This window comes from Phoenix dactylifera, chromosome 8 (genome assembly GCF_009389715.1).
Source record: "Phoenix dactylifera cultivar Barhee BC4 chromosome 8, palm_55x_up_171113_PBpolish2nd_filt_p, whole genome shotgun sequence".
Lineage (NCBI taxonomy): Eukaryota > Viridiplantae > Streptophyta > Magnoliopsida > Arecales > Arecaceae > Phoenix > Phoenix dactylifera.
Window position 1 is genome coordinate 22,285,392 of NC_052399.1, and position 23,685 is coordinate 22,309,076.

Consider the following 23,685-nt stretch of genomic DNA (forward strand, 5'->3'; position numbering starts at 1 on the left):
CCAAGACACTGCTATAAAATTGTTGAATTTTATCTTTTTTTTAAAACCTATGTTTGCTTACAAGAAATCCATATAAAAAAGATAAAATAGTTTTTTAAAAAATATACTAATATTTTTAAAAAATTATTAATTTTTTAAAATATAGATTTTGATCGCCATTGTCGATAGATGAAGAAATCCTATGAAAAGAAGTAATGCTGCAGGACAAAATTACTTCCTTATATAAAAACAATTCTCTCAGCAGGAGAATTAGTGCAGCTCGAAGTATTCGTCGCAAAATAAGGCAGTTGGCTAGTTATAGAGTTGCCAAATCAGCATAATTTTTTGGCATGCACATACCTGAAGCACTTTTTATGTGAAAATTTGTTGACGTCTATTAAATGTGAACAAGTCCAATGGCATACTCCTTAGTCATCATGGAGCTAATAATCAAGAAAGAATGTTTTGGATGAAGGTCTTACTTTGACCTTCCTCAAAAAATGGCCCAAGTTACTCATGTGGGCAGCAGTGAGGTAGTGCATCCCCTGCTCCTCTGCTACATGGTTTATACAATATATGGAAGGCAAGAAATCGGCATCAAATTGATGATGTGCTGCAAATGAGCAACTCAAACCTTCATGACAAACACAACCCTTCTCAATCAGCTCATTGGGAATCCACGGCATTCTCTTGCCACCCCTTTAACCACTCTCTTCCTGTATCTTGGCATCCTCTGCAGTTCGGTAGGCTGAAGGTTAATTTATAGCCGGAGCTAATTGTCTCGTTAGAAGCCATTGTGGTCAGACACCATGCGCTGTTTGATTTTGTTTTATTGCTACTACTGATCCCCTGGCTGAGTTGAGAAGACCATAGGCAGGCTTCAACTTGCCTTTGCATCACTTCTTGGCCACTAGAATTTGGATGGAGGGTGATTCATGTGAACCCGAACTAGGCCCTATCCATTGACCGGCCGGGAATGGCCCAAAGGTCCATTGCGAGTTACAAACAGGGCAGAGCCTTGCTCGAACACGAAGAGAAGGAGGCACCATATAATGAACCCCAACCCTCCCTTCAAGCCACCACCAATTGTTGTTGATTTTGCCGTCAATTTCAAGGCAAAATTTATTCGTTTCACCGTCTATCTCCTATCCGATCCACCATCACGAGGCCTCACAGAGAGTTGGGTAGCAGTGCTGCCACCTTTGCCTGATCTTGCCCTCCATCAAACCACCATCATTGGCTGAGAGCACATTGTCCCATTAAGAATGGTAAGCTTTCTCCTCTATTCCGCCTATGTTTTCTTTTTTTCTTTTCTTTTCTTCTTCTTCCGACCATTATCGTCATCGGCGTTCATGGCCAAGGCCCTCAGTCTCTCCCTTGCACCGATCTGTGGCCTGCGCCGAAGCCCCAGCCACCGGCAAGCAGGCTGGGACCCAAAAATGATCGAGCCACAAAAAGCCCATGTTCAGCCAGTCGTGACTGGTTGTTGCCCGCTCGACCACGACCACACTTTTGGTTGTGCTGTCGTGCTCCCTAGTGAAGGATCCCGACCACTACCATATCTCTCTTTTATTTTCAATCTTTACACCCTCTCTCTCTATTTGATTCATGGATCCTAGTGAAGGATTCTGACCTCCTCTATGGACACCTAGTCAACTTTTGGAAAAAGGGGGTCCTAAATCGATCTAGGGGTTGTACGGCATGTCGACCTTGCTGGATACCCTTAGAATCTGATCACTGTCGATCCCTATTGAGTCACCTAAGGCAAAGCTAATATTAATCAGTTGAGTTCATCCTATTCAGACCGACTTGCAGTTGAGCTCCGCTACCTAGCCGACCTTATTCTTCATCCATCCTAGTTTAGATATAAAGCCTTACACTCTGCAGTATCCTAAATTGGATCATCTTGCCCAATTTTAACCTATTCTCAATTCTTTTGGATTTCAAAGTTATTGATGATGGATTTTAATGTTTTTAAATAAGTTTGAGTGATTCGCATAGTTAAACTTCGAAGGTTCCAAAGCGAAAGAGGTAAGTAACACGATACTCCTTACTACTTTTCAAATTATTGGCCGTTTTATCTTAAATAGAATGATATTGTGTTTTTTCTTAAAATTAAGAATCGAGCATACAATATTATAGAACTCATGATTTATCGCGAAATAATAGTTTCATGAATATGTTAATATTAATGGCTGATTTATGAAATATGAACTCCATATTTATAAAATTTGTATTTTTGTTATGAAAAGATTGATTTCATGTTTGCTTTCCTGTTAAAGATTTATTTATGGACTACAGACTCTATAAAGATATTTAGTGTTTATTTCATGTATGGTTTACGAGCATGTGTTTTAAGAAAATACAACCCCCCTAGCAAAAAAAAGACAAGAAAAGAAAAGAAAATATAACCCCCTTAGCAAAAAAAAAAGAAAGAAAAGAAAATATAACCCAAGAAATATAATTTTAGAAATATGTTTAAAAACTTTCAGATAACTATAACAGCTTTACTAACGTAGGGTCAATTGATACCTTTGAGCTAGCGTCCAACGAAAATAGCCCTCTACCGATGGGTATAAAGTTAGCAATGAATACAAATCTGTTGGCGGAGGCCTGAGGGGTCGAGTCAACGTTGGCGGAGGCCTGGAGGGCCGAGTCAGTCCTGCCGCCTGCCAACGTGGATGCGCTGGAGGAGTAGGGTGGGTTATACCACTAGGGGGTCCCTGAACCCACTGGCGAGGCCCTGTCGGAGTCCGGAGTTGGGCGAGGCTTGGTCGGAGTCGACTCGTGGCGCTATGGGCCCCTGCGCTAGTTTAAGGAAATAAAGTTGCGCCTTCACTAACACCTGCGGGTTTTGGTGTAATGGTAGCGCTTGATCCTGACAATTGGTATCAGAGCCATAGGTCTCGAGTTCGAAACCCAGGCATCACGTTGGGGGGGGGGGATTGTTGGCGGAGGCCTAAGGGGTCGAGTCAACGTTGGCGGAGGCCTGGAGGGCCGAGTCAGTCCTGCCGCCTGCCAACGTGGATGCGCTGGAGGAGTAGGGTGGGTTATACCACTAGGGGGTCCCTGAACCCACTGGCGAGGCCCTGTCGGAGTCCGGAGTTGGGCGAGGCTTGGTCGGAGTCGACTCGTAGCGCTATGGGCCCCTGCGCTAGTTTAAGGAAATAAAGTTGCGCCTTCACTAACACCTGCGGGTTTTGGTGTAATGGTAGCGCTTGATCCTGACAAAATCATAATACTTTGTCGATTACGAAGATGATCCTATCACGGGTACAAAGTGACTATAGCATTAAATGTTTGTAAACAATATTTGGCACTATGAACCAATAAAACGATAAATGTTTATAAATTTATTTATATTATACATTTAGAACCATGTTTATGAAATCTTCATGATTTATGCATATATGATTGGTTTCTATGACTTGCTATATCTTGGTGTACCATGAAGTATTTTATTTTATAATGATAGTTATTTTCTCTAAATAATGCATTAATTCATGTAAAATATATGTTTGATTCATTAAGAAAGTGTAAAATTTACTTTCTGAGCTGTGTAGCTCATATTTCTCTCTATATTCTTCTGTTTTTTGAAACAAATAAGGATAAAAAATGGCTTAGGTTTGAACTTTGCACTAGCAAACTTAACGATTTTGTAGCATAATTTTAGCTATTTAATTGACTACGAATTTGTAGTTAATGACTTATGAATTTGAGGTTATAAATTTTGATATTTAAATTTAAATTTAGCTGCTTTGAATTGGCATTATTTTTATTTTTATTTGAAATTATATTGCTGGTTTTATATTATTATGGACTGTTTTTTTTTTTAGTATGGCTATGTCACGTCATTACGGTAATTGCAAGATTGTGTGCAGCATCGAAGCCAGAACTCAAGTCCAATCCCCTATTATTTAATGCTCCATGATATTCTGGCATACTTATGCTTCAAATATATACTTTTGTAGGATTTTCAGCTTCACATATATTTCGAGATTGTTCTGCATTCATAACCTGGTTTAAAGTTCTCCAACATGGCATTTCATCCTTTTTAAGAGGAGATTTGATCGAGCATCAAAAAAATTTCGCAAACTTCTTTTTCTATTTTGTGTAATCTTTTTGCTAGTAATGTAGTTGGCTATGCTCATTCGAAAGCTGTGTGAGTAGCTGATTTATCAAAAAAATAAAAAAAATAAAAAAAAAAGAAAAAGAAGAAGAAAAAGGAGGATTTCGCATCCTAGATCCTTATCAATCTATTTTTACTTACGAGTTATTACCTTTTCAATAGCGCTCTTTTTTCTTTATCAAATTTGTATTCTATAGGAAGTTCAAGCAATTGAACTAATATTAGTCAAATATTAGCCACCATTTTCCGCCTCCTGGGACCGAGTAACCTTCCACCCTGACATCCATCCTATCCTACTGATCGAACACACGTTTTGCACGCAGCATCCGTTTTGTTCATTGGATGTGGAGATAAAAACGGCTGTCCGAAGGCATTGCTTGCATTTATCCGTTCCGCAAAAGACATGCCTAAGAAACTGCAACGATTCCAACGTATCTAGAATTTTATCATTTTGCTGACTTTTGCGCGAGGGACTCGATCTTATCAATCACACTGATAAAATCCAGTCAACATTGCATTGGTTGCTCGTTGGAAGGTAATTTTCGCACCAAAACAATGAATCTGAGGGATAAGGCCAAAACATGCTTGCGTGCTACGAACTGTTTCAGGATCTGGTCTTAATGCAACCCGTCATAAATTATCATAAAGCGAATCCTAATCTTATGATCTTTTATGCCTTCCAACATACTAGATGACGCTACCATGGCGACATGACAAGATTGCTGCTATGATTAGATCGGATCTGGATCGAGGGGTACTCCTTTTTGCTTTCTTTTTGACCCCCTACTCTGGATCATCTTAATTCCATGGTTTGTCAAATCTCCAGGCTGGACAGACAATGACTTAATTCAAAAATAATAAAATAAAAAAAAATATAAAGTACTAAACAACGACTTTCTTTCATATCCAACCAACTTAGATCCAATCTGATTCATTTTTAAGGACATGTGGGGTTAGATCGGATTCTAAAATTGAATCTATTCCATTTTCTAGGTCAGGTCTAAGTTTACTAAATTCAGACCTGCCACGATTCGACCCATTTGAAATTTAGGTAATTTTGAATTTTCAATCTTACGACCCGACTCGACCTGACCCAAATCTAGAAAGTTATTTGGGCTCACGGATGTGCAAACACAAGTTCTGAAGCTATGGATGGATTGACCCGAACTGGATCCGAATTTTTTGGATTGGGTCCAGGTTATACATGAATCCAAATTTTTTAGGTTGGTCCGGGTTATACCTGACCCGACCCGACTTGAATGACCCGTTAGATCAAAAATTGAAGCAGTGGACCCGACCCGACCCAATCTTCTATCGGGTCAGGTTTGGGTCCAAAATTAGAATCCGAACAAGAAATCGGATTGGGTCGAGGTCACGCATGATCTGACCCGACCCATTTACACGCCAAATATATATATATATATATATGATATAGAGAAATTTGATTCGAGGTCATTCAACCATTCGAACAATTTTTATCAGTTTATGCATAGATTAGGAATCTCCAAATTATATTTTTTTTTTGTGTATAAGCAGTTTAGAGGTAATATATCCCATTCAATATGTCATATCATCGATGTAGAATCTCCATCATCTAATATAGATATGACTGACTGGATCTAAGTGGAGATATGCTCGAGTCTAAAATGGAGGAAGATTTTTTTTTTTTTCTAGCTCGCATGTTAAGCTGTTTGGGTGCACCATGACAGCATGTGGAGCTGAAAATCCAGTGACCTCTCCATAATCAGATCCCGTGCCAGCTCTAGATTAAAGGGAACAATTAGCCAGCATCATTATGCCATGCCATCACATCAGGGTACCCATAAGGGTGTAAAGCTGAGCCCCAACAGCCCTCGTAAGTCGCTCTCTCATCCTGCATGCAAGAAGTGGGATCAGCTGCTGGTAGATTCTCCCCTCGATGCCTCCATGGCACGAAGGCATCTTGATGCATTTGTCTGCTATGGTATGCTGAGTCCGCATCATGCACATGAAAAGTTCTCTTATGCCATATGCCATGCATGAGCAGGACCAAGCAACTTTCCCTTGTTCTACTAGTAAGTGGCGACGCCTACAGACATGGACAAGTTGTTCTCCACTGAGAATTCGCAGGTAAAACGTTCCTCCAGACCGTGTAGCCTAGAGAACCAGGAACTCCCTTTTGGGCCCAAAGGCTGATAAATTAAAGGAGCAGCATTGTGGAAGTTGGGAAAGGTTGCAGCAGTCATGTACCAGTGAAGCTGTTTCATCTTAGGATTGGTGGTGCCAATGGGTGAATCTGGATGACCAAACAAAAGAGGTTGTGACAGGATCTGGCCGTGGATTCCAACAGTGGAAACATAGATATGCGTTTCTCCCCAGTTAATGCATTTGCAGCCTTGTTGGCCTGCGCGAAGTTCAAAAGGAGGGGGGAGTTCAGGATCAGGAGGAGGAGCAGCAGCAACAGAGCTCGGTGCTTTAGTGGAGTTGGACCCCTACATGCCCACACTTTCAAATCAGCAAGGCGTATGTACTTTTGGATCTTGTAGTGGCCTGCAAATTAAAGGGGTGGTCCGACCCACGCACCATCTCAGACTCAGCTGGCTCTTTATCTCTCTCTCTCTCTCTCTCGCTTCTCGTGGAGTCGTGGTGTGTGTGTTTGTTTTCCTTGTCCAAGTATGATGCTTCGTTATCATCTAGATTATCCTTTGCTTGCTTTCATATCATCTTCTGTATGATAATTTGAAAAAGAAAATACTATGATGCAAGGTTACGGAATTTCGTGCTAACCTTCCATGAACTGAAGACAGCCGTCACTGTATCAATAGAGACAACACTCAGAACAGCAGTCGGCTCATTGAATTAAAGAGGATGCATTCTACCAACTGCAGTCGATACAAAAGCCGTTTGGTTCATGATAAGGCTTCAGTTGCATGCCCTCCAGGGATGTTGAGAAAAGAACTTGTTATGGGAACAGAGATCCTACAGGCAACGACAATGACCTCTCTGGCCGCTCACACTGAAAAAGATGATCTCGTCTAGAGGAAAGGTGTCCCTGGGCAAAAAGGGAGTTGGATACTAGGACCCAATAATTTTGCAAGTGGAGTCAGTTGGGACGATGGGTATATGCGAGGCCTGTCCCAAGGGGTCTGGGTGAATTGTGACTTGTCCCATCCAAAGCCTTCCCTACCAAAGGAAGCCACAAAAAAAGTAGAATAGGTTGTGGCAAGTCTGTGGTGAGATTTTACAGAGAAAATTTTGATCAAACAAACTGGCCCTTACTAATGGTGGAGTTAATTAAGGTCAGCTTAGCATAAACTTTAACATATATCAATAGCTCAGTGGAATCGTGCAACGATAAGTCTCATGCTGAAGACTGAACCAGAAGCTAGTTTGCTTCCTATATAATCCTGCTCATTTGTTCAAGATCTGGTTGCCAGACCACACCAAGTGGTTTGAAGTTCTGTATCTAAGATGGAGGTAATTATAATCTCCCGACACCAAGTGTGATGCTTTACGTGGGCAATAGATGTCTCAAACTGTTCAACCGACACCGCAATAGGTGGATGCCGGATGCATCATGTCTTCTTTCTCGAACTAAAACCAAGAATAACGATCCAAAAGCGCCCTACGTACTTTGAGGGTTTACTTGCAAAACACAAACAGGACAAGGCGAGGGAAATAAGGCTCGACCATGCTGTAACCATTAGCCCTCTTGCCACCAACTTTATCAAGCCTGGAGCAAGCTTCTGATTAAAAATGGATTAATACTGCAAATATAATGGCAGTTCAATAATTCTTGTATCTCAGCTCAAAAGTAAAATCTATGAAGGAGATACATCCTACTGAGGCAGTTTTGAACCATGCTGCAACCATTAGCCCTTTTTCCCAACCACTTTCCAGAGCTTAGACCAAGCTTCTGATTAAAAATTGGCTGATGCGGCAAATCTAATAACAATTTGCATGATATCCCGACGCTACATGAATGAAATCTTTGATAAGTTATAAATAATGTCAAATCTATGTAACGGGGAACAACCAAGGAAAAGGTCGGGACACGACATCAAAAGCCCGTTTTGTTTGCAGAAAAAAAATGGAAAAAAATGTGGTCAACGAAAAAGTAAAAAAATGCCTCTTGTTTGATTGGAGTTTTCAAATGAAAAAAACAGAAAAGTTATATTCCCATGAAAATATGATTCCCACGTTTTATGGAAAAGTCTTTTCCATGAGAAACATGAAAATGTTATTTTTCCGTGAGTCGGAAATCAAAATATTTTTATTTTTTTTTTAAAAAAAAAAGACTCTTCAACTATCCTTATTTGATCCAAAGTATTAAAAACCTAATTTTTATTAAAGATATAATAAAAATTATACATAACTTTCCAAAAAAGTAAATGGTCAGCCAAACATAAGCACTCTAAAAATCTGTCACTTTCCCATTGTCAACCAAATATGTTAAAAATACTTTTTCAAACATCCTCTTTCTAAAAATCTGCTTTCCAGAAATCATATTTCTATGAGAAAAAAATGCTTCCCGCGAACCAAACGAGCCCCAAATGCCTCAATGGCAACCACCATACTTGTAATGAATCATCTCAATAAATGCACCCGGTATGATCACCGAAAATGCTAGACAGCAACTAAGAAATGATGTATGGAATATGGGAAAAAGTGCCTCAATGGCAACCACCATACTTGTAATGAATCATGAAGCCCCCCTCTTCAATAAATGCACCTGGTATGATCACCGAAAATGCTAGACAGCAACTAAGAAATGATGTATGGAATATGGGAAAAAGTGGGAGGACCCGCATTGTAGAAAAGAACCAACATTCTAATGCAACCTCGAATTCAGCTTGCCTAGAAATTTAAAAATGAAGGCAGACATAGGATTTACCCGAACAACGAGAGATTATCATGTGTGCCTAAACTATGGCATTACCATGGTTCGTGGAGACAAAAGGGGGCTCAAGGCAGAAGATCCAAGTTCTCTGAAAACTGCACAGTAAACAAAACCAACTAATGGTATAGCATAGGACCTACCTACCAGTCGTAACCTTCGTGGGACGTGCATGGGTGCATCTCAAGTGCTGATGCATCCACATGACGGGCCTTATAATGATCGACAAAATTCTAGTGTGCTAGGGTTGAAAATTGTTCGTACATTCTCATTTATATTTTGTAAAATAAGCGTACATTGCTAAGTGCAGAACAAAACTTGATCAATTTAATATCCGAATTTTTCAAACTTTAACCTCGTAATGTTAAAGGCCAGTCTTGTGAACCCTTTGCCTAAAGATCTTTAAAAAAGCAGCCACATCTTATGTTACATGCTACATATTTCATTTCCCAATTCGGAATGGGGTTCCATGTGTGAAAACATCAGCTCCATCCTCATGCCCCATCAGTTCACTGGTTAAGAGTCAACTATGCCAAAATGGCAAAATAATAGCAATGTCAGCTAAAAAGAGATACATACCATTTGAATGCAACAATCAGCCCTTCCATTAAATGATTGCTCAATCAATTGACAACTTAGGAATGTATCAGCTCCAAGGACGACCACCACCAAAACCCCTCCCACGATCACGAAATCCTCCATGACCTGTTCACAATTCAGTTGTTAGACCACGGTCTCTTAACCATCTGATTAGTCTGATGAGGTTCGTAGGATTCCAAATTCACCCATCAAATTTCAACTGGTAATGACACAATCAACAAACCAGAATCCACTGGCCAGGAGACCTTCATAGTTTGTCAAATACGGATCCAGCATGCTGGCCATTGCATACAGCAATTTAAGTGATGGACTGATCAGTCTATTTCTGGTCTTAGCCAGTCATATTGCTCCTATTGATAAGAAAAGTTGGGCAACTAGTGCTAGTAAAGACATTGACTGATAGCCAACTTTATGGTTCATTAGATATGGCTGGTAGCAGTGTGTGGAATTTGGGAGAAGGTAAAGAGAAAACAAAGTGCAAGAAGCACTAACCTGAAGGAGGAGGTGGGGCACCTCGACCCATTGCAGCCAGTTCAGGACTGACTTTCTGCCCAGCTTCTTCCAGTATATTAATAAGATCCTTAGCAAATCTTGCATTAGCTGCAGTAAAAAAGGTATATGCCGTTCCCTTGGCCCCAGCTCTTCCTGTTCGACCAATGCGGTGGACATAGTCCTCCAATGATCCAGGAAAGTCGTAGTTGATCACATATTTGACATCCTTCACATCTGTCACCAACATACAAAACAGTATAGTTAAGAAGCAAAACTCCTTGCATTCAGAGCTTTCACAAGAATATTTCGTTCATGTTCACATACCCAAACCACGAGCAGCGACATCAGTAGCAGTCATTATAGGACTCTTCCCTGATTTAAACTCAGAGAGGACCCAGTCCCTTTCAGCTTGGCTTTTGTCACCATGGATCGACAGGGCAGGCCAGCCATCTGTGCGTAGTTGCCTCGTTATTTGATCACAGCCCTTCTTTGTGTCCATGAATATCAGAATCCGACTGCCATCCATAATATCCTCCAGAAGTTTGATCAATCTGAGAGCAACCGGAGAGGTGAATTAGCATGCAGATTTATATATCATCCAAACAAACTTACCAATATATAGGATTTCCTACTTGTTATATTTCTGACCCTCTGAGACAATCTCAACACGCTGGTGAATTGCATGATTAGCTTTCAAGTCTATGGAACCAATAATCACCTGTGTCACGTCAGGGCCAATTCTGTCAGATCTGGTAAAGATGATATAATGCAACGAACCCACCTGTGCATCGCCTTGTTTGGCCCCAACATTTACCTTGTATGGGTTGTATAGGAACTGCCTTGCAAGTTGTTCGACCTCCTTTGGCCAAGTGGCACTCCAATAAAGAGTTTGACGATCTGGACGAATCTATTGGAAGGAAATGAACTAAAACATTAGGGATCCAAAGTGATATTTATATTCCAAACAACTGCAGAACAAGAAAAGCCAAACAGAATCAATGAACTGACTAATTTCACTTTATACATCATTTACTGCTGAAAAAATTCCCTATTTCCTATGAGTTGGGGATTGCCCCATTGGTCACTATCCTCACTTAGTAACTAGAGATTTTAGGCTTGATTCTTGCGTGGTGCATTCCCAAAAATCTGAACTTGGGTTATTATAGTATAGGTTGGTCTCCCCCCTCTCGAGGGAAGAAAAAGACCAATTCCCTAACTTAATTCCATTAAAATGGAAATAAAAATGCAATCTAGTTATCCACAAGACTCCATGGAAAAAAGAACAATTCAAAGAATCAGATATTTTCACAACAACATGTAAATATAATGTAAACAATAAGATTTTGCATCTCAAGAGCTTATGGCTTGCTGGCTGGATGATGAAACTGATAGCAAATTCTCCAGCACAAAGTTTCACTGATGTTCTGATACAGTGTAGGAATTTTTATATATATTTGAATGCTATAAATTTTCTCTAAAATCATAGCCAGCAAACAGCATTCCTGGTTATGGTGAAGAACCAGAAAACGAGAGTGTAATTTGATGCTTGATACTCATCTCTTGAGAAAAAACATGCACAACCAACTAAAAAAATGCGTAAGGGCTTATAGCGGCAAAGAAAAATGGTACAAGCTTTGAAAGCATAAAAAACCTGATTAAAATGAAAGCAGAATGGGCAGTATATCTAAGAAAAAGCATAAGCACAAAAACAAAAAAGAATTTCTTATAGCCTTGATTTTGTTGCCAAGCCTCCTCTGCCCTAGAACACCACAATATAATTTCATCATTATAAACAAAAACACCTTCTAATCTAATTTTCATGCAGTTCAACAGGCATTGAAGTTCAAAAGTGCTCTCTCCAAGAACAGTTAGTTAACCGAAAAATAAGTATGTCTCCTCATTCACTTGCAAGACAGTGCCTCACCAATTAGCGTCCTCTTCTTGAAGAAATTTGAAAGATAAAGGCGGTCATATTGCACGAAGGCAATAAGACTTGATAAAAATTTAGTACCCATACAAATAAGAGATACTGGTATCTAGAGCACATATAATCTAAAGGATCACCTCTACAAATTCTCTATTCAAAGAATATACTCATCTTAATTCTCCTCTTGTAGATAATATTTTACATAGAGGGAGCAAGAGAACGACGTCGATCAAAAGACTGTTATCAACTCAAATAAAAAGGGGAAAAAAGAAGAATCACGACAACAATATAATCTCAAATATACAGTCAGTTGATAAACTAATAGCCATCCCTCAAGTACTCATATGTTTGAATCAGTCATGTATATCACATGAGCCGAGCCATATTTCAGGAAAACAAGCATGATATGGCTTTAGACAATCAAGATGTAATTCGGCAAGCGCTTTGACTTTGAGTATGTTGCTTCCAAATAATAGAACATTAACTTAAGATTCAAAAATATGCAACTGTATGGACCTTCTGTCGGCAGCTAACTCTTATATAGATTCATCAAATATAAAACAACCTTGAGAAAAATTTTTAAAAAACACTAAAATAGGGACAAGAGGCAAAAGCTAATAGGCTTGCCATCTTCACTAATGTCGCCATCACAATTGCCCAGATCTGCTAAATTCTTCTTCACCTGAACTTTCTCTATTTCTTCCCCTTATTTTTCATTTTCCTCATCATGGCAGATTTGATATTTTGCCAACGGGGTTTCATCTGGCCTGTTGGCTTATCATTTGAGCTGTAAATGCAAAAGAAATTGTTCGTATCATAACTGGCATTCTTCCCTCTTCATCTAGACTCTTTCCAGGTCCATGGAACCTCAAGGGCTGCTCTTCAGTTGGATGTGCTTGAACAGTATGACCAACAGGGTAAGCTAACGGCTATAGCCAGTGTCATTCCCTAAATAAAAAGGTTAAAAATAAATTGGTTTCCGAATTTCCTCTTACAAAGCATTTTCTAGGTTATAGACCTACAAGGGACAGGTCCCTGGATTTAGCCACATATAAAATACAATCTCATACTCTTGAAGCAAAAGTATTTCAGGAACCAAAGGTCTAGGACTCAAATTTTCTAATAGATCAGAATTGCAAATTACCATAACTTATCTTTTTTCCCGGCTAGATTGCAACAGTGTCACCCGCTCCAAAAGCATTTTCTAGGTTATAGACCTACAAGGGACAGGTCCCTGGATTTAGCCACATATAAAATACAATCTCATACTCTTGAAGCAAAAGTATTTCAGGAACCAAAGGTCTAGGACTCAAATTTTCTAATAGATCAGAATTGCAAATTACCATAACTTACCTTTTTTCCCGGCTAGATTGCAACAGTAACATGTTGGGCCCAGACATATCATAGACAACCCTAAGCGAAATATAACATAATTAACTTGTTGATTTGTCATTTTCAGTAAGGATCTGAACAGTATATCTTTATCTGGAAAAATTAGACCACATGGTAACTTGAACACTTGAATGCCATAGATATGTTATTCCATTCAGTATTAATGTTATTAAATCAACTTAATAAATATTATGTTTAATCTGCCTTAGTTTGTATGCATGCACATTCATATTCATGTCTTGCACACCCTCCCACGCTATTGGCCTCATAATATTTCATGCTTAGGAGGTCCAATTTGTAACTCAGATATTGATTATTGCTTTATTTTTCCTAAGATTAATTTTAAATATGTTCTCCTTATCCCTCTCTTCCTTTCACTTTCTCCTTACCTTCTCTTCTCAAAAAACTACCGATTCTTATGGAGGCCCAATTTTCCTTTTTTTCTTGTCCATGGTAAATTTTCAACCATGTTCCTTGTTAATGAATCCCTCCATGGTAATAGCAACTTTCAGCATCTACTTCAACTCATTGCAACAATAGCATCAAAGTGATTAAAGCAGGAATCTCCTTTTCTTTCTCTTCCTTTATTAATTTTAGTCATATGAAACACCTACTTTATCCCTCTTCTTGTTACATTCTTCTTATAAAAAAAAGAGTTCTTTAAATTTAACCAAACCTCAATTAAGATATAGAACAGATTCAAAAATAATTTCAGCCCCATAATGATAGATAAGCCCTCCTACCATATGTAAGACCAAATCCAAAGTTTTCCCAGATCTCTGGCTTCGCTCCTACTCCTATCCGCACCCCACAATTTCTAGAAACACTCTATACTAAAACCAGAGAGCCTTCTCATACATATCAAAGGGCCAAAGAAGCACTCCTGAATTTAAAAGGTCAATGTCAAAACACTATAAATGCATGTAAAAATGTCCTTTAAATGGAACCAAGATGGGTAGCCTTAATGCCTTATCATTTTTTTTTCAATCAAGCATGAAATTCATTAAGACATCCATGAACTTTAGATACTTGGCATCTGTATCTGTCAACATTTTCAAATCTAGCATAAAGCTTCTGAAGTCATGAGCAATAAGATTAAAGGAAATGAGAAAAACCTCGTATGTAGTTTCTTCTACAATTAACAGAATTTCGCATGATAGAACCATCAGTATTTCATGTTAGCAAGTAAATTGAACATGACTGTTGGTTGCCTGCAATAAGTTCCATTGAATGCAAGTTCCATTGACAACAACACCCTTTGGACTCTCTAATGTCCAAGATTAATAGTTTGACTTAAGGACAAAAGTGCTGGTGTCGGCCACCAGGCAGCACAACACATGTTGGAATACCTGCCAGGCCATATCAATTTGAAAACAAAAAAAAATAAAAAGGGCTCACTACTCTTCTATAATTTTATTTTCAAAAAAAAATAATTGGATTTTTTTTACCGAAAAAAGAGGCTTCATGCTCACCTATGCTGCATGCCCACATTGGACAGGAATGATATTTGCCAACTGTCATGGGTTAGGACTTGAAACCTTAGTCTGAATTTAGTAATAAATTTTTGCGAAGGTTGCCTATTCTTCATAGTAGTTTGTACTAAGCACCATTAAGTAAACAAGCATTCGTTCTGATCTATTTTTTTGATTTTTTTGGGGGGGATCACAATCATAGAAAAGGTAAAAGTGTGTTCTGTTACTTTTGTCATGAATGACATGTTTGCTAATTTAATTAGATCCTCAGCACAAATATCAATTTTTATAAGAACCTGGACAACACCATATTTCCTTAACACTAAGCACACAAGCAAGACAGACTTTGCAAGAAACAGATGCAAGAAGTCTCCATAAATTAACGAAGCGACAATTTATTAGTCATGCATCCATTTTTACTAATTTATTTATGAAATAAAGGTATTCATAGTCATGAAAAAGTTCTTTTAAAACCTTATCCCTTTTGCATGCATGTCACATAGCCTTGCAAGTAACATCAACTGATCATCAATTCTACAACTGCTCATCCATGATGTTCTTAGGCCCTGCTTGGTTCCTAAAACACTTAAGCCAAATATCTGAAAAACTTTACTCCAAAAAGCATTTATTCCTTGTTAACCCAGTAAAACTATTCAACCCCTTCCTCCAAATATTGCTAACCCAGTTAAAGCTGAATAAGTACCAAACAGGTGTCACTGAAATCCCAAAAGCACCGCTCAGTAATGAAGTTCTATCTCAGTCTGTACAAAGTTGTTTGGCTGAATAAACCATACTGGAGCTGAAAAGGTGAACTTTATTCAGGTTTATCATCAAATAGGGCCCAAAGATCGAATATGCAGTGCTAATACATGTTGCACTACCATAGAACAGGTTCAGGATACATCAAATGAGGTGCCAAGGTATAGCCATCTGATCTAACATCCATCATAGTGGGTGTGCCAGATATGAAGATAGATACTGACTATGCATGATAGAGGTACACATTTTTGGTTTCCTATCGCTCTATTCTTTATTTTGCTGTGGGCCAGGTATTTCTATTTATTTTCTCTTTCTCTAAAGTTCTATGACAAAGTACGTCAAACCATCCACACATCTTGCCCTGCTCCTCAGATCCATTCTTGCTGTCAATGCGAGGCAGGAGGATCAATTTTGTTTCTTTGTTGATATGTCAATGCGCTCATCTACTTATTTGTAATATTACCAAGCAAAATGGTGTTGCAAGGTCAGTAAAATTTCAACGAAAAAATCCCATTCCCATAATTCTTATAGGATGTCCGCCATGTTGGTTCAGCGCAAAATTACTGGCCCTCCAAACATGGAAACATGCAAGACTTTCAGCAAACTCTCCTAGCCTCCACCTCCTCCAGGACCTTCCTCTCATTCCACAAGCATAACTATTCTCAAAGTTGAATTCAATGATGCTCTCTATCAACCTCTCTAATTGTCCCTTTGCACGTGTTTTTTTCTAATGTTTGTTCCATTTATAGCATCGATGTCAACAATTACTATTGCAACATGTACAATAGGAGGTCGTATACATAGGCAACCGCAAAATTGCAGGATAAGGTTGCATATATCTGACCCTCCCTAAACCATGCAATAGAAGTAGTCGTATGCACAGGAAAGCCCTTTTTGAAAAAAATTAATTGTTGCACTACATGGGATGCTAAACTGCACTATTGGTAAGTATACCTGGAAAATTCAGCCCCCCAATCCACCCCGCTTGATATTCGAGCAAGCTTGAGTATGGTTTCTGGCTCATCGGTAACATAGGATGCAAGCTAACTAGACATTGTACTAGCTCAACCTAATCCAAAGTTCAATTTATATATAAAGCGTTGCATACATATAATCATTATAATGTCATCTACTCGTCGACGTGATATATATCTCAACCTTCTCCCACTCTTACCAAAAATCCACCCCACTCCACTTCTACACCCTTCCTTTGCCCACCTCCCCCCATCTACACACATGACACCATGGTATGACCATCACCTCACCATTTACATATCAAGCCCACCTCCTCTCATCATCCACCAGGACTTAATTGCTATCCCATCCATCCTCCACATCATCCAACCATTGTTGTCATAACTCTCCAACACAACACATCGGGAGGACCAATCTATACTAAAGGGTTGTTTGAGTCAAGTGAAACCACTACTATACCTGGAATTTAACAACAGGACCAGTTAAAGCCAACTTGGAGGCCCTTAGTCCTGACCTCAGGCCAGCATACACCTATCTCAGCCTTGTTGATTCCCAGGTGTACTTAAGGATATAGAATATTGAGACAAGCTTGGAGATTCATAACATGAATGTAAAATCCACATGAGCAAAATTCCATCAAAAGTTTGATTATTCATTTAAAAAAGAGAATACCATGTCAAAATAAAAAAGAAAAATCTAAAGGAACTTGTATTTTATAAAGATCTGACCTAGCACACTGCACTTGTGCACTGTGCTTCTGGAGAATCCTTTCCCAGATCTAAAATAACCTTTCTTTAAGCTAAATCAACTTTTCAAGAAAATCACTTAAGACTTTGTTTATCAGGAAAGCTTATATTACGGAACTCCTTTGTATTTGTTATGACTGATGGAATTGGCATTAATTCATAAGAACTAAGGAACCAATAAACTAATGTTTGTTAATGCATAAACCCATTGGACAGTATTCAAATATGAAAACAAGAAATCAATACAGTATAGTCACACGTTTTACAAAAGAACTGCTAAAATTACATTATGTCAGAAAAAGGAATATTGTTGCATGCATGAAGTGCAAGGTTTCATGCTAGTTCTTCATATGACTCACTCAAACCAACAAAAATTAGCAATACCAGTCATGGAAGAGTAAGCAAGTGACCACTAAAGAATTTTATAGGATTTAGCAACTGCAGCTAATTTGCTCTATAACTAACATCATTACTAATCCAACCATCAAAAGCTATATGAATAAAATATTTTAAAATTTAAAAAAAAAAAAAACACATGTGCATCTAGTGTATCATGTTCCACACAAGCATGTTTCCCTCACATGTCCAAAATAATGTTGTTTTTATCTCATATAACTAAATATAATTCTAGAATGACTGCATTCACTTAATCTATCTTATGTTTAGCAACTGGAAGAATCTTCGCATGTAACAGAAATGTATTTCACATATGAAGTCATCGCAAAGTGTCACAAGTTAAAATATATACAGTAAAATCTAAATCTAAGTGTAAATCATGCATCTAAGTCCTCACCTTGCACTAATTGATTTAACACCATATATGGCATCCATTCATGCAAAGACATGCACATGCATGTGCACGCCCTCATGGGGAAAAAAATGCTATACTTGCAAACTTGAATGTATATGCATATAATGCATCCCCATCCCACTTTGCGATAATGGAGCATATCATCAGACACAAGCACATGTTCAAGCCTGTGTGTGCATTTACATGCATGCATCCAGGGACTTAGAACCATCAAACAGCCACATGCATATAGGCACACTCATACAAACAAGAAAAAAGAAGATAGAGCAACATCAAAAACTAAAAAAAGACACGAAGTTGTCATAATACTAACAAATTTCTTTACTAAAACAATATTAATCTCACAGAAAGTAGAATATGCAAGGACAAATAATGTGCAGTGCTCGAATAAAAGGTTTCAAATCTCGACCATATTCTTACATATCAACCCTGTATCTACACCAATATTGACCTATATCAACATAGGGGTGTCATCCGAATCAGCAAACCATGAGTAGACACAGGGGAGGTACCCTCGTATAGCACCAATATGTAAATGTCTTGAAGACACACGGCAGATTTGAAGCCTTGATTGAATATGATTCTTGTTTAAAGTTATTCTTGTTGAAGTCAGCTTAATCCCAACCATGGGATGTCATACCATACTTTTCACTAAGCGTATATAATAAAATAGAGTGAAAAGGTCGGTCTCTACTAGTGCATACCAGGCATATCATATCAATACCAAACCAGGACACAAGACATGGGCCATACCAAACCGACCCCATGCCAGGCAATACCAACATTGCACCAAGATGGTATCGGTACGAGGTCCGATACCAAGAACCCCAACCATTCCCTTAATAAAACAAAAGAAGAGTAAGCAATTGTTTATATCATAATTTGCAAATTGTCTTCTGTGCATCAGATACATTTTTTTGACATCTCAGCAAAGCCAATTAGCTACAACTGTGTGCCACACAACAAAAGACACACTGCTCGTTCCTCTTATTAGTAAAAAATAAAAAAGTAAAGTATCAGATTATAGACTTACAAGGCCATTCCTTTATTAAAATGCCATTTTATCTGGTTATTCTCAGTTAAATGCTATTGATATACATTGTAACTAGAGAAGATATGTGAAAAAGAGAGCCAACTATCCTGTTCAATCTACAAGTCTAATATGGATTATGGAAGGTAATAGTAATATGTGCCAAAAGCCAAAAGACTTTCATGGTTGAAAGAATGGTCAGCATACCTGGGAAACAATTTTCCTGATTTGAGGTTCAAAACCCATGTCTAGCATACGGTCTGCCTCATCCAAAACAAGATAGGTTACCCTTCTGAGGTTTGTATAATGTGATTCTAACATATCAATCAATCGTCCCGGAGTAGCAATAACAATTTCAACTCCTGATAAAGTGTTAGAAAAAACAGAAGCATTGATATCATGGCTTTCCATTTTTCAAGATAACATAACCACAACAACATTTTTAATTGGCAAGTTGAATCTCATCTACTAGAGTCAGTTTTATAATTTTTCTTCATTCTTGTCAATGGCTACCACTGCCAATACACAGTATATCTGTTTATTTCCATAACCCCCTACACAAATTTAAGTCGACCTTCTTACAACAGACTTCTCAGTCTTTACTGAACTTGATTATACCACCTCAACCAGTTCCCCAACACTAATATTGTTTTTTCATATATATAAAAAGCATAGTCATACAGAACTCCAAGACATAAACAATCAAATGATTATCATGTACCTTTCTGAAGATCTCGAACCTGAGGACCCTTTGGAACCCCACCATATATACAGGTGCTCTTTATCCTTGATGATGCCCCAAATTTAGTTGCTTCTTGTTGTATCTGGACAGCAAGTTCACGAGTAGGAGCCAATACCAAAACAATTGGGCCATCACCAGGAGCTTAAAAAAATTGTTGTAGCAGAAAAATTAGATGTTTGTACATGCACCAAGTGTATTTAAATGACAATCAACAGGAAATGGATCAATAATTCCACCTAAAATTGGCTGAGCATTAACATGAACAACCGCAGGTAACAGATACGCAAGTGTCTTTCCTGATCCTGTTTCAGCAATGCCAACAAGATCACGACCCTTTAAAGCCATTGGCCAGCCCTGTGATTGAATAGGAGTAGGCTCGACAAAGCCAGCTTTACTAATCTCTTGCAGAATATAATCTGAAGAATTGACAGCATACAAAAATAGGTTATCATCTGAACAAGACATAAGGCATATATAAAATCACAAAGAACTGTTCTTTGAGCAGCTATTTTGCAGAAACATAAAAAAGAAAGATAATATAAGAAAATAATAATAGGTCTGTCAGAAAAAAAGAAAATAATAACTTCTCCCTTCTCTGTCCAGGGATTACCATTCTGTCCAATGATGCGGGAAAGCAGAGTGCAGTCCTTGACAAAATCAAGGAGGCGTGATAAATAGATGAATTCTAACATGCTCATGAACTAAAGAACATATATATCCTCGATGTGAGCATGAGGTTACATCAATTTGCGAACCCTGTATACCAAGCCTTCTAGTGAACATGAGGAAAATATAGTTATATAGTCATATGTAACTTTCTATGTAATATGTATATATTTATCATATGTATGTCAAGGCACATGAATTCTATAAAACATAAATGGTCTAATTAAACATGAGAGAAAAAGAATCAAATGAGAAAGAAAGAAATAAGATAATGTACACAAGCCACTGGCTTGTTTTCGTTTTCCAAGGAATAAGTTCTCCACATAGACTTCGTGCGAGCGTCTCCTTGGCATCCCCCTTAAGGTCTCAATTCACATGCTCTGATGATAAGTGAACACAACTGGGATAGGTTCTTACTTGATTAGTTTATTACAATAGCCAAACCCTACTCTGCTCTGACTTATTAAGTGCTACGGGTTGAGGCCTGGGGAGGTTCTCTTCTCATGGTTTTATTACAACCAAACCCTGATATTGTACAATACATAAGGTGGAATCTCAAGTGAGAATTTAAATTGTTTAACAGAACCAGAACATGTGTGCATTCAAAAATCAAGAATAAAATGCTTTAAAATTTTTTTATGAATGCATTAAGACTAAGCATCAGTCAAATAGTAGTTTTAGCTATATATCCACGTCATCTTAGTTTGCATAAATTGGGGCGCCGTGCAATATTTCTTGGCCCTGGTTCCTAATAGATGCCACCTTATCCTCTTCTTTTCCCATGGTTTATTTTATATGACATTTTTCGGATGATCGGGATAAATTTAAATAGAAAGACTAAGTTGGCATCTAAAAAGGGCAGTCTGAGCTTTACTGATTATACTGTATTGCTTAATAATCATATCTGATATATCAGCGAGGTATGTTGATATTCTTGGCGAGGCATGCATCAATTCTTTAATCACCCTGAAGTATCACGAATACAGACCCATCAAGTTAAAAAAACTAATACATACTGTATGCACCTTGACTAATTTGATCATTAAAAGCCAAATAAAAATAAAAATGTTCAAACTCTCTCCCCTTCAGCAGGTATTCTCATGAAAACATGCATTAGAGAAACGACACATGTTTGAATATGCATGTATGAAGAGACAAAAGAGATCTGACTCACTCGCCCCACCAACCATTACATGACCTGCCCAAGACTTATTCTTGTTCAAGATTCCATCTTTCAGGACCCGCACATACCGAGAATTCCGTGGAAGAAGAAAGTACCTCCCACCCAACTTAAAGAATTGCAGAGCAAGAACAAGATTATTTTCCACGAAAGATGAGCAAAGGAAGATTACCCGGAAATCCGGCATCCCGGAACTCTCTGATGGGCTTGGGCACGTCGCGACCCTCGATCGTGATCTCCCTCTTGCGGCGGTAGGCCTCCACCTCGGCCTCGGTCATGGCCACCACGGAAGGGGACTCCACGTAGAAATTCTTCTCGAAGGGGGTCAGCCCGTCCAGGTCGGCGGTAACCACCGCTTCTCTTTTGCTCGAGGACTCGTAGCCCCTGCCGTAGCTCTGAGAACCGCCCCCGAATCCCGCATCACTGTAATGAAACAGGAAAGGCATGGCTAGGATGAAAAAACCCATCGAAACCCCTTATTCTGCTTCTTCCCCCTGTTATTGATGGATTAGGGTTAGGGTTTAGGGATTACCTTCGCCGATAGGATCCGGGGTCGCTGGCACGGCTGTCGTAGCGGCTCATGTCGTCCCGTTTCTTCTCCTCTCTCTCTTTCTTTCTCTCTCTCTCCGCGCTCTGTCGCTCAGTTAGAATGAGATAGGAGACGGGCTAGGCGCGGCAAGGGCTGGAAGAGAGAAGAGAAGCGAATGGATTCGACGATGACCGAACCGAAACAAGGGATCGGAAGTGGTCGGAGGACTGGGATTCGGGGGAATGGAAGGCGAGGGGAAACGAAGGATGAGGGTTTAGCGAGGGCCGGGTCCGTCCGCCTCGTTTAAGATCGTTGCATATCTTTGCCTTTTACCAAATATATATATAAAAGTTCGATATATTTTGCGGAATGGGGCTGGTCCGGCTGGATGGATGGATTCGGACTCGCTTTATCGTCGGCGACCCGCGGCGCTGCATAACGGCCTCCCGTGCGCTTTTTTTTTTGTTTTTTTTTTTAACAGATATTTTATACCATCCTAATATTGATACATCTAATAAAATTATAAACAACAAATTTTTAAATGCTTTAGGCAACTTCTCTTACTTTCTTTCTTTCCTCCTCCTCCTCCTCCTCCTCCTCCTTCTACATCCAGCCATATCAAAAGAAAGTAAAGAAAACAATGAAATGGGACAATCAGCTACTGATGTCCAAAGAAGCTCTCCGAAATGCCAGGCGACGTAGGAGGCGACCCAGTCTGCTGCTCTGTTCGCCTCCCAATACACATGTGTAGCATGAAAATCACCCATCTCCTGAGCCAGTCTCCTGGTCTCAAGAATGAGTGGATGACCGTCACCGTACCTATCTACCCCCTAGATCCAATCGATCACCACTGAAGAGTCCCCCTCGAGATGCACTTAAGCGGCGCCGAGAATCCTCCTCGCATAGGATAAGTCCTCCCAAGCAGCCCGCAGCTCTGCTCCAACAACGGTAAGCCCTGGTATGCGTCAACGACCACCAGCGGCTATGAGTCTGCCCCCACAATCTCTAATCACAAATCCCACACTTTCAGAGACACCATCCATCGACCGACTACCATCAAAATTCACCTTGAGATGACCAAAGGATGGGGGTACCCATGAAATAAGGGCGAACCTAGGTGTTATAACAGCGAAAAGAGTACCCGAGATGTTCCTGGCCATCTCAGAAGTGAACCAAGCAGTGGCCACGGTGATCTCCCCTACATGTAGCACAGCGCGATCCACCACCATTCCCGAGAAGATATCTCAAAAGTGGCTGGCCACATATAAAGTCATTTAATTCGCGGCTCTATTTGCCTCTTTGAAAATATACTTGGTCTGAAAAAAAAAAAGTACCATCTCTCATCATAACTCAAATATGCAGTTGTGAGATGAGTAATTT

At 39.2% G+C, this 23,685-nt stretch overlaps 1 protein-coding gene and 2 long non-coding RNA genes across 5 annotated transcripts; 2 read left to right on the forward strand and 1 right to left on the reverse strand.

Annotated features, from left to right (window-relative positions):
* Nucleotides 1–421: 421 nt before the first annotated feature.
* Nucleotides 422–6,803, forward strand: LOC113463495. Of its 2 annotated transcripts, none has more exons than XR_005513043.1 (2): nt 422–1,247; nt 5,783–6,803. It is a non-coding gene; the product is annotated as an uncharacterized LOC113463495 (long non-coding RNA). The 2 variants fall into 2 exon arrangements; XR_003387815.2 differs by lacking the exon at nt 5,783–6,803 and adding an exon at nt 3,951–4,649 and having other exon boundaries at nt 427–1,247.
* Nucleotides 6,804–9,228: 2,425 nt separating this feature from the next.
* Nucleotides 9,229–22,639, reverse strand: LOC103718647 (DEAD-box ATP-dependent RNA helicase 20). 2 transcript variants are annotated; one of them, XM_008807564.3, is made up of 10 exons: nt 22,309–22,639; nt 21,949–22,199; nt 20,167–20,346; nt 19,910–20,071; nt 19,396–19,550; nt 10,891–10,983; nt 10,709–10,794; nt 10,401–10,627; nt 10,077–10,310; nt 9,229–9,689 (listed from the first exon to the last, which is right to left on the reverse strand). In XM_008807564.3, exons 1-10 carry the CDS (start codon nt 22,356–22,358, stop codon nt 9,631–9,633), a joined length of 1,497 nt encoding a protein of 498 aa, XP_008805786.1. In that variant the 5' UTR covers nt 22,359–22,639; the 3' UTR covers nt 9,229–9,630. The 2 variants fall into 2 exon arrangements, with proteins under 2 accessions (XP_008805786.1, XP_008805785.1); XM_008807563.3 differs by having other exon boundaries at nt 10,709–10,983.
* Nucleotides 10,991–19,271, forward strand: LOC113463494. The gene is made up of 2 exons (XR_003387814.2): nt 10,991–13,012; nt 13,212–19,271. It is a non-coding gene; the product is annotated as an uncharacterized LOC113463494 (long non-coding RNA).
* Nucleotides 22,640–23,685: the final 1,046 nt, after the last annotated feature.

Coding starts and splice junctions, on each gene's coding strand:
- LOC103718647 (XM_008807563.3), bottom strand. CDS start 22,358: ATGAGCCGCTACGACAGCCGTGCCAGCGACCCCGGATCCTATCGGCGA. Junction 20,347..21,948: donor CCGGGATGCCGGATTTCCGG/GTAATCTTCCTT, acceptor TCAATTCTTCAG/ATTATATTCTGCAAGAGATT. Junction 20,072..20,166: donor TAATGCTCAGCCAATTTTAG/GTGGAATTATTG, acceptor AATTTTTTTAAG/CTCCTGGTGATGGCCCAATT.